Source organism: Cervus elaphus, chromosome 8, assembly GCF_910594005.1.
Source record: "Cervus elaphus chromosome 8, mCerEla1.1, whole genome shotgun sequence".
NCBI lineage: Eukaryota > Metazoa > Chordata > Mammalia > Artiodactyla > Cervidae > Cervus > Cervus elaphus.
In genome coordinates this window covers 2,524,140-2,540,571 of record NC_057822.1, presented here as the reverse complement: position 1 = coordinate 2,540,571, position 16,432 = coordinate 2,524,140, and the positions used below count along the sequence as shown (strand labels likewise).

Genomic DNA, 16,432 nt, shown 5'->3' with positions numbered 1-16,432 from the left:
GTCCACGCTCCCGATGCAGGGGGCCTGGGTTCGATCCCGGGTCTGGGAGCTAGATCTCACATGCTGCAACTCAGAGTTCACATGCCACAACTAAAGATCCTGCATGCTGCAACTAAGACCCGGTGCAACCAAATAAATGTGTTTTTTTTAGAGAGAGAAAGGACCCGGTGCGGGTAGCTTGCACTGACACTGGCTGCCTCGTTGCCCGAGGCGGTGTGGGCCTGGGGGCTGCGGTCCAGTGACAGACTTACCAGTCTCTTCCTCCCCGCTCTCTCAAGGCCTGGCGACTCCCCGTGGAGCGCCCCAGAGGCCTGCCAGCTGCCCGGTAAAGGGTAGCCGTGTCCCCAGAACAGGCAGGGAGAGTGGGAATCACTCCATGCAGCTCGGCCCTGCTGTCCGTTGGCCGGGCTTGCTTTCAGCGCCTGGCTGGGAAAACTCACTTGCCAGCCCCTCTCAGTAGCTGCTAGATCCGCAGGGGGCCGGGGCAGGGTGGAGACGTGTCCCTGCTTGGGTGGTCTGGGGCTTGCATACCCACCTGTCACTGCCCCTCCCAGACGGGCCAGGCTGGGCCACGCCAGTGCTGAGAATGGCCCTCGTCCAGAAGGGCGCCTGCGAACCTTCATTTGAGCGCTTTTACCATCCATGAAGCCTGCAAGGTGAGGCTACTGCTGCCTTTTCACAGAGGAGGAAACAGGTTTCTAGCTAGGGGTCAGCGGGCCCTCTGGGGGCCCTGCAGGGGCAGGCGGCCTTCTCCATTTGCTGCCCTCAGAGGGCCCGGTGGAGACTCACGTCATCTTTGACTCTATTGGGCCTGAGCAGCTCATGGCACACAGTCCAGAACCGATCATGGAGTGAATGAGTGGACAAAGGCTGAATCAATGCACAGGAAGAGAAACAAATACCGTGTATTAGCGCGCACATGTGGACTCCAGAAACATGGTATAAATGGTAAGGCGAAATAGCCACACATAGAACAGATGTATGGATACCAAAGGGGACAAGGGGAGGGGGAGGAATTGGGAGATTGGGATTCGTGTGCGTGCGCTAAGTGCTCACTCAGTCGTGTTGAGCTCTTTTGTGACCCCATGGACTGTAGCCCGCGAGGCTCCTCTGTCCATGGGATTCTCCAGGCAGGAATGCTGGGGTGGAGTTGCCATTTCCTCCTCCAGGGGATCTCTCCCACCCAGGGATGGAGCCCGCCTCTGCCGGATTCTTTATCCCTGAGCCACCAGGGAAGCCCACACATGACTGACGCTGTGAGTGAACCAGATAAACTGAGGAGAAGGTGGCGTGCAGGGCAGGGAACTCTACTTAACGCACTGGGGTGGCCTGGATGGGAAGGCGGTCCGAGACGGAGGGGCCCTGTGTGTACAGACAGCTGATTCCCTCTGCCGTGCAGGAGATGCTCACACGACATGGGGGAGCAACTCTTCTCCAATAAAAACTAATTCTAAAAACACATGCTGCCACCCCACTCCTGGCTTGCTGGTCACTGGTGCTGAGGGCAGGGGCCGCTGGCTCGATGCCATCACCCAGGGTGACTCTGGGTGGCAGCCGTGTCCCTGAGGCCGTCTCCTGTTTCTGGCTCCGAGGAAGGGCCACATCCAGGGTGTGCGGGTCTTATCTAGAGGGACTCGGAGATCGTATTATAGACCAGAGGCCCCGGCGGAGGAAAGGCTTGCTGGGTTTGTGCAGTGAATTAGCGACAGAGCTGGACTTGAGCTAGGGTCTCCTGCCCGCTCTAGCCCAGAACCCTCTTCTCTACATGGTGCTTCCCAGCGGACCTGAGACCCCCACCCACCCTGAGTAGCCTCGCACAGACCGCTCTGTTGGGAAGCCCTGGAGACAGCTGCTGTTTCAGGTTGAGAGCGAGTGCATGCGTGTGCGTTATGTGTCTGTGTGTGCTCACGCGCGTGTGTGTGGTGCCAGCTTGCTGGGAAGAGGCGCACACTTGATAACGTGGCTGCCCCACCCAGCCTATCACCAGCTCCCAGCCTGTGCTCCGGCCTGCTTGGGCCATTACCGCCTGCCTGTAATGGAATCGGCTGCCCTGGTTAAGTGTTCACATTAAATTAATACCTCCTCCGCGGAGACAATCAGTTGGCATTTAATTTGTGTTTCCTTGTGAGCAGCAGAGTGCAGCTGGGCAGCTGGGCCTCTGATGGGCACGTCTGGGAGGCGTCCCTTCCCCCAGATCAGGGGCTGGGTGCGGGCAGGAGTGCCGGAGTCCACGGGGAAGGGGATGGTGAGCGTGCGGCGGCAGGGCTGGGAGGTGCCCATGCCAGCGGGGCTCGGGGGCCGGGGGCCTGTCCATGCACAGGCTGGGGCCCGGCCCCTCCGGTTCCTGGAGAGAGAAGGTGCGCTCAACCGACAAGAGCAGGGAGTCAGGGGCCGTGGAGGCCCACACACTTCCGCGCTGGGCTGCCCACCCCGCTCCCGCCGCCCTCTTGCTTGTCTCTTTCTTCCTGTGCCTGCGCCGTGAACTGTTTGTGGTCTTGGACACGTAGGGTGGCGTGGAAGGCGGAAGTTGATCTGGTTGTGAATTTCTAGCTCTCTAGGGGGCTCAGTAGAAGTCAGTGGGTAGGGGCCTGCTGAGCACCCGCTCTGATCTGTAGCCCACTGGCTTCAGCGAGACTGCATTTGAGGAAGGGTCGCCCTGATCTGCCTGGTCCTCCAGCTCAGACGTTAGTCTAGGTGAGGAGCTGGCAGTCGGGGCCCCGGCTCCACGGCGAGGCTGGGGCAAGGCACGCCCAGGCGGGGAGGGCAGGGGCGCCTCTCTGCGTCTGTGGGCGGTGGGCAGGCGGGCAGCATGGCTCCAGCAGGCCCCCGGCCGGAGTCACGTTGCAGCCCGCACCCAGCTGCTCTGGGGTGAGCACCCTAGGCGCCGGGTGCAAACTGCCCTCCGCCCATCTGCCCACTGCCGGAGGCAGGGCCCATGCTTGGCCCCTAATGAAGTTTTCCACCCATGGCTCCAGCCCAGCCTCATCTGAGCTTGCTTCCCATCACCTGAGTGAGCTGGCTTGGGCGTGCCGGCGGCTCACCCTCCCTGGCAAGGTGTGGACCATTCCTGTGGCCCCTCCCAGCTCCCCGGAGGCCTGGCCACTGGAGGCAGCCGTGGGATCCTGCAGTCGGAGTTGAGCCTTGGAGCGTCTGCAGTGTGCTTGCTGTGTGCCAGGGGAGGGGCTGGGCGTGTGCACACACCCGTGGACCCCGTGTTGTTCTCACAGCCTCAGAGGGGCTGCCGTGCTTCCCGCCCAGAGAGGGTGACTGACTTGCCCAGAGTCACACAGCCGGCCAGCAGCAGGGGCAGCATGCTACCCTGGTCTCCCGCCGCCCCCGCCCCGGGGTCTCCAGGACTTTCTCCCCAGAGGCCCCGCGAACTGTCCGCGGGGACTGAAATGGTTATCTGGGGGCTGCACCCGCTTTCCTCCGCAGCTGGAGCCCCGGAGCCTCTCTCTGTGGCCGACAGGAAGTGAAGCAGCCGTGAGTCAGTCTCACTGCCAGTGACTTCAGCTCGGCCTTCCGCCCCCCGAAGCCAGGCTTTGTGGCCCCTTTCCTGTGGGTCTCTGTGTCACCCTGAGCCCGTGGGGGCGGGGAGACCCTGGCCCTGTTGTTGGCTGGGGGTGGGGGCGGGGGGTTGGCCCCGCAGCGCCTCCCCTCCCCCCAGCAGCCTGCCCAGACTTCCCATCCGTCATGTGGTCCAGCGGTGGCTCCTCAGGAATGCGGGGCGACCACATCTGGCTGGGTCTGGGGGCGGGCGGCCGCCTCCGCTCCTTCTGCTAAGATGGTGGCCGAGCCCGTGTTGACCCCGGGGAGGCATCTCTTCCCCCCGCCCGCCACACCCCTGACCTCCCTGCTCTCCTGCGTGGGCCTGGAGCTGCGGGGAGTGGGACAGACACACTTTCTCCTTCTCCTGGCCCGCTTCTGGCCTGGCCAGCCCGCCGGCCTCTCCCAGGGGGGGCTCTGGAGCCAAGTGGACGGTGGGAGCTGAGTGGTGAGGTTCCCAGGCTGGGGCTCAGACTGAGGACGCTGTCCAAGGGGCTCCGGCTGGGAAGGGTGCTTGCCACCTGGGTCATCCATCCATTCATTCGGCAAATCCATTCAACAATGTCTGACTCCTCACAAGTGAGGCTGGAGTTAGGGCAGGGAACATAGTCATCATGACCGGCTGGGGAGGGGCCAGACCCCCACTTTAGACCCGACTCCTGCAACGCCCCTCTGTGCCCCCTTCCCCACGTAGAACCCGTGTCTCCCCTGTGTCCTCTCCGGGCCCCGACGGGCCAGGCGCAGGGTGCCCGAGACCTCTGGAGGCGGGTGCTGGAGGAGTTGGCCATGCTGTCTGCACGCACGTGTACATCTGTGGGCTCGCCGGTCTGAGCCCAGAGTGTAGGGGCAGAATGGCTCTTCTTGAGTGTCCCCGGGGCGTGCTGGGCTCACACTCCATCTCCTTTATAGATGGGGAGACTGAGGCTCCAAGCGGTAGAAGCAGATGCCGGGGTTCAGACTCAAGCCCTTCAGCCTGGGCAGGGGAGGGCGGCCCGCTATCCGCTCCCTGGGTGACCCTGCACCTCACCTTCCTTATCTGTGTACTCAGAGGTGTGGTCTAGGTGGACTCTGGCCCCTTTCACCTTCGTTTCTGGAAGTTCTCTGAGTCTCTTGTTTCTGTAGAATAGCACCCTGCCCCTACCCCAGCCCCCTGCCCCTGTGTGATTCTGGGGGAGGGGCCTCATGCTTCTGGACTCCAGTGTTTTCATCAATCTCATGGAGATGATCTAACCCGGCCTAGAGGTTCCTGTGAAGTGAAGGCAGGCTCTGTGAAGCGCCCGAGGGTGGTCCGGGCACACTGTCGGCGCCCCGTCCGTGGGGGCCGCCCAGTCCCAGCAGCATCAGCACCGCCGTTGCCCACCCTCCCTGCCTCGTGAGCATCCACAGCCTAGGACGCTGTGAGAGCCGTGGCTGGAGGGCGTCCGCAGGTGGGGCCAGAGCGAGAGGACGCTGGGGCCAGAGACGGTCCCCGTGGGCTGGTGGGAGCGTGAGCCAGACCTGGGCCTGAGCACGCCGCGCCGCGGAGGAGACGGGGGCTGGTCTGCTGCCATCCCTGGCATCGTGGGCTGGCTCTGTGGATGAGACGCCGCTGCGAAGCGGCCCCGGGGCCGATGGCATCCTGAGGCCTGCCAGGTCAAGCCTGGGCTCAAGGAGGGAAAACCAGGGGAGTGTCTGCCTTGGTTTGGAGGAGAGATGACATGTGAGACAGGCCTGGGAGAATGGATTGATTTCAGGAGGCTCAAGTGGCAGAAGGGAAAAGGGAATCGGGTTACCTCTGATGCTGTCTCCTCTGCCTGTAAAATGGGGACCACGCTTAGGGCAGGATTAAGTGACAGTTTATCTTTTGAGTATATGAAGGCCCGGCATGGTGTTCATCACCCAGAAACTGACCATAAGTGTCCCTCTCTCCACTCCCTTCAAGAGAAAAAAGACTGGAAGTTTTATGAGCTGATGGGTCAGGGTGGGCAGGGATGGATCCAAGTGATTCAGGCTGTCCTGGCCCTGGCTAGAGTTGCCTGGGTGCGCTGGGTCTTCATTTTCCCACCTGTAAAATGGGGAGGCGGTTTCTCTGCAACTTCACAGCCCACTGTGTGCTCAGCAGCCCCCGACCCAGGGAGGTGTGTCCCCTCTTGGTGGCAGCCAGCTTCTCCCTGGCTTCCTGCTGGCCTGTCTTTGCTTATGTTGGTCCCGATGCCTGAAACTCCCCTCCTGCTGAAACCAAGCTCCTGTGGGCAGATCCAGGTCAGGCAGGGGAGGGGACGGGCCTGGGAAGCAGGTGTTGGAATGTTCTAGAGCCCACAACATGGTTGACCAGTTTCTGGCTCAGCTTCGCACTCCCTCCCCGTCGGCTGAGTTGCCGTGAATGTGGGGCATCTGGGGCTCCTTAAGAAACATCACTCATCCATCCTCTCACCCCAGTCAGCCAGAGCAGCTGAAGGGCAGAGCGTTTCTGCACTGTCAGTGTGGAAGCGGGCACGGCCACGCTTTCCCGCCGAGGGCCGGGAGGGGAGGTCAGCATGGGCAGCGGGCTCAGCTGTCAGGCCAGCTGCTGTCAACACACAGGGGTCCTTCCTGTGTCTCCTGGGGGTGGGGCACCGGCCGGCCACCCATCCAGCTCTGGAAATGAAAGGCCAGTGAAATCATTTGTGCAAGCTCACCTGGGGTACAGCTTAGCGAGGCGAGGGGGCCACCAGAGCGCCTTCCGTTGGGGAGCTCATGAGAAACAAGCCCCACCCCAGTCCCGCTGAACCGGCTCTGCATGTGAGCGCGGTCCCCGGGTGACACCCACGCTCGTCCCAGGTGGAAGCTGGAGGCTTGAGAGCGTGGGCTTGACTCGAGTCCCATCCCTGCTGACTGTGTGGCCTTAGACAGGTCACACTTCTCTGAACCTCAGCTCTCTCATCTGCAAAATGAGATGGGGAAAACGTCTTTACAGGAGAGGGTTAAGAGGTCAGATGAAGGCCAGTGAGATGTGTCCAAGGCACTGGGCCCAGCTCAGGGGACTTGAGCGGTGCTCGCCAACCAGTGGCTGCTGCTACCGCGATTCCGTGCTGAGGATCCAAAGACGTGGCTTGTGTTCTCGCTCTGGGGTGACCTGAGACAAGTTGCTTTCCTTTGCTGGGCCTCACTTTTCCTGTCTGTTCAATGGGTCTGTTGACCCCCTACCCCAGCTTCCTCATGAGGAGGTTGCTTCCAGGAAAAGGAAAAGGGAGAGGGGGCTGGCCTCATCCCAGAGGCTCCTCTGAGAAGCTGGTGTGTGTGGGTGAGATGCCCCCGGGTGCCCGCGTCTCATCCCTCCCCGCCGCCCCCCCGCCCCGTTATCTTGCTGTTGCTGCAGGAACGCACTAGCGAGGCTGGCCTTGGGGGCCGGGCTGCGGCCAGCGCCCTCCTTTGGCCCTGCTCTGCTCAGCAGCTTTGGAAGCTCGTCCCCTGCCCCCCTCGGGGCAGCGTGGCCAGGAGGGATGATTCAGCTCGGTCCTGTATTCTGGGCCCCGGCCTCCCTCGAGGGCAGCCCCGGACGCCCTGTGCGCCTCAGCGAGCTGGGCGCAGCCTTGGGCTTCTCCCCACCTGGGGTTCTTCTTCCCCAGCTGTTCCCTGGACTCGTGGCCCCGCCCACGACGTGCTAGGTGACCTTGGGCAGGTTCCTTTCACACACAGGGCCTCCGTGTCTCTGCGCCACGGGAGTGTTCTGTGCAACGATCCTGCCCGGGTCAGACTCTTAGATTCTCTCCCTGCCCCTCCTTGGGTCCCTCTGTATCTCTCATCCATACCAGGACGCCCACCCCAGCCCCGCTGCCCACGGGGTTCTGAACACTGCCGCCCACGGCCGATTGAGGCCCAGCCGCCACTGCCGGGGGCTGGTGAAGACCAAAGGGAGGGAGGAGCGTGTGTGTCCTCTGGGAGCCCTGCCCGGGGCCGTCTGTGTCTCGTGTGGGAAAGAGGAGGAATTTTCCTCTGTGTGTGCAAACAGTATCCGTTTTCTCTTGTTTCCAAAAGCCAGTGACGTAACCCGCTCTTCAGCCATCCCTCCCCTCTGGCCTATTTTTAGCTGGCCCCGACAGCATCCTCAAGGCTTCCAGACCTGCCCGCTCTGAAGCCATGTAGGGAGGCAGCCCCGGGGTGAAGAAAGAGAGAAGCCCCCGGTCTGGCTGTCCTGCGATGGAGAAGGGCCCGGCCCTCGGGGGCAGCAGGACCATCTGGGTGGGGAGGGGGTCAGGGATCCCACAGGCCCACGGTCCACAGGGAGCCCAGCAGAGTCACCAGCACCCGATCTGGAGCCCCCAGCCTGAGTCTGAGTCCTGGCCCCGCCAGCCCTCACCCTCACTTAGGCATGAAACGTGCTTGTGTCTAACTCTGCGACCCCATGGACTATAGCCCACCAGGCTCTTCTGTCCATGGGGTTTCTCCAGGCATGAATACTGGAGTGGGTTGCCATGCCTTCCTCCAGGGGATCTTCCCCACCCAGAGGTCAAACCCAGGTCTCCCGCACTGCTGGCCGCTTCTTTACCATCTGAGCCGCCAGTGAAGCTCAGGCATTAAATAAGTGAGACTTACATCTTTTTTTTTGTTTTAATGTAATAAAACAGACCTGGGTTTGAAGTCCAACCCCATCCCCTAACTAGCTGTGTGTCTTTGGGCAGGATAGTTAACCTCTCTGAGTCTCAGTTTTCTCATCTGTAAGACAAGGATGATAACAGCTACGTGGGAGATGTCTTTGTTGGGTAGGGTAGGTGGCAAAAGATTGCCTCTGAGGTTGCAGTGGTTGGCATGAAAAAAGTTTGTTTCTTGTGGGTGCAAAGGAGAGCCTGAACGTGGTGCTGGCTATAGCCTGGCAGCTGAGAACAGCCTCAGTGCCGCGTCTCACGGGAACGCGAGGAGCAGCAGCTCTTGTGCATCACTTCACACTGTGTCTGCACAGGGCCGGGAGGTGGCCCTCCCGCCGCCGTCTCCCGGTGGGGCTGCGCTCATGCCCGGAGCCTCGTCCCCTGGCATCGTGCGTCAGCCCGCCGCCCCCAGCCTGGGCGCTCCGGGACACAGGCAGGGCTGGCATCCCTGCTGCACCTTCTCAGCCAGCGCGGGCGCGACTCGGGGTGGGTGCTGGCATTGTGCCTAGGGGTGGACTGTCGGGGGAGGCCGCCCTCTGACCGCCTGTCCCTCTTGGCTGTTGCAGATGGGAGGAGGAGCTCGCCAAGCGCGTGAACCTGCAGACCATGGTGGACACGCTACAGGAGGTAAGAGGCCCCGACCGGGAGAGGCCGGGGGGCGAGCCCCGCGGTGGAGGGCCGAGGCTGGGGGCCAGGTCCCAGCTCAGCCTCTCCTCCGTGGAGCCGGGGGCCTCTCCCACCTCCCCCGCTTCGGGGCTGGGAGGGCGCCCCCGGCTCACGGTTGCAGAAAGCCTGGGCTCAGGAGTCCCGTCGCTGTCTCAGCCACGCAGGCCTGTGCTCGGGGCCTCGGGCCTCGGCGAGGGTGGTGGGCTTCCTGCCAGGTGGGCTCCCAGCCCCAGCGGGCGCTCCGTGGCAGGGTGAGGGTGGCCTCTGGCTTTTCTGGCTCGCTGGCTCTGTGTTCTGGGCCCTGCTTCACATGGGCTGATGGTGCAGCAGACTAGACCTTCTAAGCTCTGTTTTCCTCTCAGCCAAATGGGCACAGGAGCGGCAACCCCGTGAGAAGCCGTGGACGGCTCTTTTTAACACTGAAAAAAAATCGCCTTCTGATAGTTAAAGCATTGATCATCTACATAAATAAATAACCAGAGAAGAAAGAAAGAAAATAAGCATTGATCTTCTAAGGAAGTTAGGGAGGGATTAAAATAATGTCAAGGAGACATTAAAAGACATCAGTGTCGAGGAGTGGTTAAAATAATGTGTAGAAGGAAAAAGATGAATGTTCCCTCCCCCTGCCCCGCCCCACCCCTGCTTTCTTTTGTGAGAAAAGGACTTTTTACTTTACAAACGTAACATGTTCATGGTGCAACATTCGGAAAGTTCAGAAAAGCACAGAGAAGAAAATAAACCTTCCCTCTGGTTCTCCCTGCCCCACTGTTGCTGAGGTGGTTCGTGACCCTCTGGTCTTCTCTGTGCACACCCATAAGCCCTGGATGTGCACGCTCCGTGAGGCTGACACACGGATGGTGCCATTGCTCACATTTGACATACATTGACCTGCTACTGTGACCCGCTGGAATCACTTTTATATCCACTTTTTCTCTCAATGTCTGCCATGGATTTTTCCATCCAATGAACAGTTCTTGGAAAAGAATTGTTTTAGGCTGAGGGGTGAAGTGAGGGCTGAGCGGGGAGCCAGGCTGGGTCAAGGTCTTGGCTCCCCCTTCCTGGGGCACAAAGGCACCCCCGGCTGGGTTGGATGTCAGGCATCCATCCGGGGCTCTAAACCCCAGGTGTCCGGCCTCTCTGCCTCCCCATTGGGGAGCCCGCCCAGCCCTCCCAGCCCCCCCTAACCACTCCCCGATCTCCGTCCCCCGTAGGCAGCGCAGGAGGCGGAAGCCATCCAGGAGGAGATGAATGAGAAGATTGAGCGTCTCAAGGCCGAGCTGGTGGTGTTTAAGGGGCTCATGAGTGACGTAAGTGCCTCCGGCCGCCACCCCCCAGGTGTCATGACCCCCCTCCCCACCCCCCCACCCATCATGCAGAACGCTTCATTCACTCCGAGGCTCCAGAGCTCGGCTTCTAGTTAGAGTCCTGGCTGGCTGCGTTTGACCCGTGAGGATGACGGATGCATCAGAGATCAGGCTCCCCTCCCCCCCCCCCCCCCCACCTCCGCTTCCCGTGGTCTGAGTAGAGATGCATTAATCAGCTGCTTAACCCATCCGCCCGCTCCGGGCTCCTCTGACGGCCTGTGTGCGTTCGCTCCGACTGCGCCGGCTCACCAGTGTGCGGGCAGGGGCTGGGGGCGGCCGGGGGCCTCCATGTCTGGGCACAGTGGGGGCCGATGGTAGGCTGAAGGGGACCCCGGGTCTGGTCTGCACCGGCCCGAAAGGCCACCCGGGCCAGCGGCCTCCCGGAGGTTGCTCTGTTGAGTCGGGACTGGCCGGTGTGCGCGTCCTTGGGACGGTCGGAGCCCCTCTGAGTCACCGTGGGCGGGGCAGCTGTTGGCAGAGCAGCAGGGACCTCCTTCCTGCCGGGGACCCCAGTTTCCTGCCACCTTTGAGCCGCGGGCAGTATGCAGAGTAAAACGGCAGGAGGGAGGCAGAGCCCGGGACGGGCGCCTCCACCAGCCACGGCTTCTGGCCCTGGGCGGTGTGAGGCTGGGTGGCTGGAAGAGGCCAGGAGGCTTTCTTTACCGGGGTCTGGGGGACCCCCACCCATCCGAGGTAGCCCCTGCCGTCAGCCTGGGAGGAATCTTTGCAGGGGACAGGTGGGGCAGGCCCGCTGCGGGAGCCCGGCGGCCTTTCAGCGGTGGGACGTGTCTTTTTCCCTTGTTCCGACAAAACAAACACTGACGCCGTGTCTGCTGAGAGGATGCCTTCCGGCCCTTAGGGAGACGGGCAAACACAGTCTCCCTCAGTCCCCATGGCGCCCACATCCCCCCACCCCTTGCCCCGAACCCGAGCCACTGGCCTGACCACGCCCAGCAAAGGCTGCAGGACCCCTCTCGGGCTGCGGGGACCTCCTGCCCAGCACCCAGGAGTCTCCCCACCCCTCTGTCCAGCCAGAGCCTGGGGGTGCCTCCCCCCACCCCCCGCTCACGTAACCCCCTGCTGTCCTCCCTGCAGCCCATGACAGACCTGGACACAAAGATCCAAGAAAAGGCCATGAAGGTGGACATGGACATCTGCCGCCGGATCGATATCACGGCCAAGCTGTGCGATGTCGCACAGCAGCGGAACTCGGAAGACGTGTCCAAGATCTTCCAGGTGATGAGGGCCGCCCCGCTCACCAGCCGGCACTGCCTGCCGCCCGCCCCGGCCACCCTGCCCCGGGCCCCTCACACCCCGCCTATCTCCCTCCCCGACCACCCCCACGTAGCCTTTGCCTAGCGCTCCAGCCTCCCAGGAAAGTGTAGAATCAGGGACCGCACAGACTCAGGCATGTGTGACTCCATCGTCCAGGCTGACCGCGTCATCCTACGTCCGAGGACACCACTCACCCGGGGGGTGGGGGGGGGGCGACGTGACGGGCTCCCGGAAGAACGTGGCAGAGCTGGGACGAGGACTCAGGTCTCCAGACCCTCCAGGGCTCAGTCCGTCTACCTACCTTGGGCCCCCTGCCCTGCTTCCTGCCTCTCCTTCTGGGAGCAGGAGCCGGGGACCAGGGCTGTGGTCGGGGAGCCCTGGCTAAACTGTGGGAGCCCTAGGTAAACCGGCCTGAGCCCTGGCCCTCGAGCCTCAGAATTCAGAAGGGGAACTGTTGACCCGTTGATTCTTTTTCATTCCCACATTGAGACTCATTCAGTACCCTACTTCCCTACCCCCAGCAAGCACGCGTCTGTGTCCAGAGTGAAGGCGATGGGTTAGCACTAGCGAGTGTCCTCCAGGGAGGGCTTGGGGGCTGGTCCAGCTGCCCAAAGGGCGTCTGTCATTCTCCAAAGGCTGCTTCTTGAGTTTGGGGTTGTGGTTTGGCTTTTGCTTGAGCCCAGGGCAGAACAGCGTGTCGCTGGCTCTAAGTGTGTGACTCTGGATGTAGTGGGGTGAGGTCTGGGCTCGCCTGGGTGCCTTCTTGCTGCCCCTCTGCGGGGAAGCAAGGGCCCGTTCAGCCTTCGTCTGGTTTGTTGCGTCTTGTCTGCTTGGAGTGGAGGAAGCTCGTTGAACCCGGGGCTGCCTACCTGTTGCCTTTGCATGGGAGCAGGAGGGCTCTGGGAAGCACGGAGCCATCTGACCTGCGTGAGGGCTGCTCCGTCTCTCTGGGGAGCTCTGAGACATCCGGCTGGCCGCATCTCCAGGCCTCCGAGGGCAGGGAAGGGGCCAGGCTGTCTGTTCCTCTGTCCTGCATGCCTTCCCGCCTCACGCTTCCTGCTAATGCCACCTGCTTCTTAGAGGGCCTGCATCCTTCCCGGCAGTGGCCGGCCCAGCCACGCTCCATCCGTCCCTCGGGACGCCACCTCCCTTCCCAGTCCACCCCGCCCTCCATTCCGGCAGAACCACCCAGTGACCCTTGATCTTTCTCTTCCCGGGCCAGGTGGTCCCCAAAAAGAAAGAGCGTAAGGTGGCTTCCGACGACGACATCTCCGAGCAGGATGGGGAGGTGAACCGGTTCTCGGACGACGAGGTCGGCTCCATGAACATCACAGACGAGATGAAGCGCATGTTTAACCAGCTGTGAGTATCCTTGCTGCCCTGGCACCCGGGGCTCCTGTTTCCCCAGAGTGCTAGGGCAAGGGGCGCAAACCAGTGCCCTGGGCTGGCTGACAAGTAGCCTCCAGATGTTTTGTTGGTCACCGTGGTGTTCTGCGAGAATCTGGATTCATTTTCAACATTTAGTGTTAGGGGAGTTTCACATTTTCAGAAAAGGCCAAGCTGGTGATAGTGCTCATTTCTCCTATTCAGTTACTAAGTTGTGTCCGACTCTTTGCGACCCCATAGACTGTAGCCCACCAGGCTCCTCTGTCCGTGGGATTTTTCGGGCAAGAATACTGCAGTGGGTTGCCATCGCCCTCTCCAGGGGATCTTCCTGACCCAGGGGTTGAACCCATGTCTCCTACTTGGCAGGCAGATTTTTTACTGCTGAGCCACTGGGGAAGCCAAATAGTGGTCATATTTGTGGACAATTTTTTTTTTAATTGCGATATAACTGACATTTTAAGTTTATTTTAGTTTCAGATATGCAACACTGTGATTCAGTATTTGTATATATTGTGAAATGCTCACCACAATAAGCCTAACATTCATCACCATACCAAGTAAAAAAATTTTTTTTTTCCCTTGGTTTAAACGGCGGCCTGGGTTAGTGGCAGAGTCTGGGCTCTGGTGTGGTCAGTGGTGGGCTGGAGCCGGTCTGTACCAGCTCATGAAAGGTGATGTCTGCCCACTCCAGGTTCAGCAGTGGCACGCTAATAGCTTAAAATTTGCACGATGGGAAACTGTCGCATGCTACCAATCTGGGCGGGGCTTCCCGGGTGGCTCAAGAATCCGCCTGCCAATGCAGGAGACGCGAGTTAGATCCCTGGGTCGGAAGTTCCCCTGGAGAAGGAAATGGCAACCCACTCCAGTATTCTTGCCTGGGAAATCCCATGGACGGAGGAGCTGGGCGGGCTGCAGTCCCCGGGGTCACAAAAGAGCCGGATGTGACTTGGTGAGGAAAGAACATTAAGTACCAGCACCTGGGCACCCCGCTCTGGGCTCTGCAGGAGGCTGGTTTACCGGAGACTAGCGGGGTTCAGTTGTCTAGGGCAGGGACCCGTCGTAGCCCTAGCCTGTCCAATCTACACTTGCAGGCCTGACCCACCTCTGGTTCGCATCCGCGTGGTGTCCTGGGTGGGGTGGGGAGGGGAGCGGCTGCAGGCGCGGGCTGATTCAGCTCGGGGCCGTGGTCAGATGGCAGGCTGGGGCTGTCTCTGAGTCTACTTCCCCCCGCCCCACGGGCCTGCCCTCTTCCCAGAAGTCCCCTGCCGTTGGTCCCCTGAGCCCTGGCCCAGCGCTCCATCCTCCTTCCCACCCCCGTTTCCCCCCAGCCCCAGGTCTCTGAGACTCACGGCCAAGCATGCGTTCCGGCCCGGTGTCCCTCCCCTGGAGTCCCGGGTGTCCCAGCAGCAGGGCTGGACTTGAGCGCTTGACTCCGACGGGCCGTCACCACTCACGGCGCTCCTCCAGGAGGGCCTCTCCTGTCGCTGGTGCCCCAGCCTTCACACTGGTTTCAGAAGCCAGGGGCCCGGGCCTCTCCAGACCCTTCCTGCCGCGCTTGGGGCTGGCCCAGGGGAGTTGAGTCCAACGCTCACTCCGCCCAGCCCTTCATCACAGATGAGGAAACAGCTCAGAGGGGACAGGCGAGTCCCGATAGAGCCTGGACCTCGGGCCAGTGCTGTCTGTGTCCTCAGAGAGGTTTCCCTCTCTCTGTCTCTCCTGCCACGCCATCCCCACCCCGGTGACTCGGCAGGAGGAAGACAGGAGTCGGACCCGGGCGGGATGGGTTTGCGTGACACGTCCCTGTGCTTCCTGTTCCCTTGAAACAAAACTGAGATGGCTCTGTGTTTGCGGAGAATGGGAGTTGCTGTTTTGAGGGTAACAAGGAGACTCCTTGACTTTTGATTCATCTTTCAACACCGCCTCCCCACCCCTTCTCATGGGCTTCCCAGGTGGCACAAGTGGTCAAGAACCCACCTGCCAATGCAGGAGACGTAAGAGATGCGGGTTCGATCCCTGGGTCAGGAAGATCCCCTGGAGGAGGGTGCGGCAACCCACTCCAGTGCTTTTGCCTGGAGCATCCCCATGGACAGAGGAGTCGGATGTGACTGAAGCTACTTAGCACGCAAACATGGACCCCTCCTGTCTCATGTTCTCATCTTTCACTGATGAGAGGGGCTTTGGAAGAGAACCTTAGGTCAGGTCTAGGTTTTCTGAAAGTTGCTGTGGACATTCTTTGAGTGTCCAGCTGGGTTTATGCCCCAGAGACCCTGGCTGGGCTCATTTGGTTGAATTAAAGGGCTTCCTTGAAGGAACTGTTTTCCCAGGCTTTCATCAAGTCACCAGGAATCCACAATCTGCCCAGAAAGCAGGCAGGGTGGGGTTGGCGGGTTGGGGGTGGTGGTGGAGTGAGCCAGAAGGCTGTGCTCCTGGGTGTATGAGTTTTCTTTGCCATGCTGCAAAAATGGGCACCTGAGTGTTGACAGGTCTGAACTGGGTTTAGTATTAAACCGATCAGTTAGATTGATCTGGTTGTCAAGCTGCCTAAGTTAAAGCAAAACAAAATTCTCTGATGACCCCTCCACCTTGGCAGTTCTCCCCAAAGCCAGGCAGACCACACCCTGGGCCGGGCCCTGGCCCCCTCCCACCAACCTCTCTGCTGCCTCTGGGCTGAGACCCAAGCCAGAAGCTGCTACGGGCCAGCTCCTCTGAAGTCTTTGAATAACTGCGCCCGAGTCAGGGCTGTTTGTTTCGATCAAAATCAATTGCTTGGGCTTCAGATCCCGGAGAAGGGGGGGAATGTGCTCCTTTCTCTGCACCATGGCCACGCCTCTTCCTTGATCCCGCCCCCCACATCTGGGGGGACCGGGGCGCGTCTTCTGAGCCCTTCCTCTTGTCCAGCTTCCTGTCCTTTCTCCTCCTCCGTTACTCAGCCAGGGTTTCCCTCTGGTCCCAGCTGCCAGGAAGGAAGTGAAATCAGCAGTCCAGTATGCGATGCGGTGATGGGTCGACCCTTGACCCGGGGGCTTGCCCGGAGCTGTCTGGTCAAGGGGCGGGCAGTGCCTCCCAGGGATGCCGGGTCCCAGCCCTGGTTGCCGGATGCCTGGAGCCACCTACAGACTCCTGCAGGAACTGCTTTTTGGTGGGGAACCGGGCTCGAGGGGGCGCTCTGGACAGCGCTTTTCCTGAGACTCTTGGGCTCTGCCCAGTGGCCCCAGCAGGTTGGGAGCGGTGCACTATAGGATCCAGAAAGTAGTTGAAGGAGTAAGCGTGGGCAGCGGGGAGAGCCCTGGGATGGGAATTAGGACTTGGAACCCACGTCTGCCTCTCCAGCTGATTCACCAGGTCAAGTGACTTACTCCTGCAGACCTCAGCCTTCCCATCTGAATAATGGATGTATTGGGCTGAATGATTTTTTTTTTTTAATTTTTTAATTTTTTTAAATTTTTTATTAGTTGGAGGCTAATTACTTCACAATGATTTTTTTTTTTTTATAGTCCCCTGCAGTTGGGGTAACCAATACATCTGCAGAACTCTGTTAGTCCCAGATACACCTGCACGGTCCATCACCCTATTTCCAGTTCTAGAGAATAG

General features: G+C 60.6%; 1 protein-coding gene across 2 annotated transcripts in view; it reads left to right on the top strand.

Annotated features, from left to right (window-relative positions):
• The window catches only part of IFFO2 (intermediate filament family orphan 2), a 50,407-nt gene that overhangs the window by 26,263 nt on the left and 7,712 nt on the right, over positions 1–16,432 (top strand). The window contains exons 2-5 of one of the 2 annotated variants that reach the window (XM_043908970.1): positions 8,717–8,777; positions 10,028–10,123; positions 11,276–11,416; positions 12,678–12,817. In XM_043908970.1, the coding sequence (XP_043764905.1) occupies positions 8,717–8,777; positions 10,028–10,123; positions 11,276–11,416; positions 12,678–12,817 (438 nt within the window). The remainder of the gene's footprint in view (positions 1–8,716; positions 8,778–10,027; positions 10,124–11,275; positions 11,417–12,677; positions 12,818–16,432) is intronic. The other variant, XM_043908971.1, reaches the window with a different exon arrangement.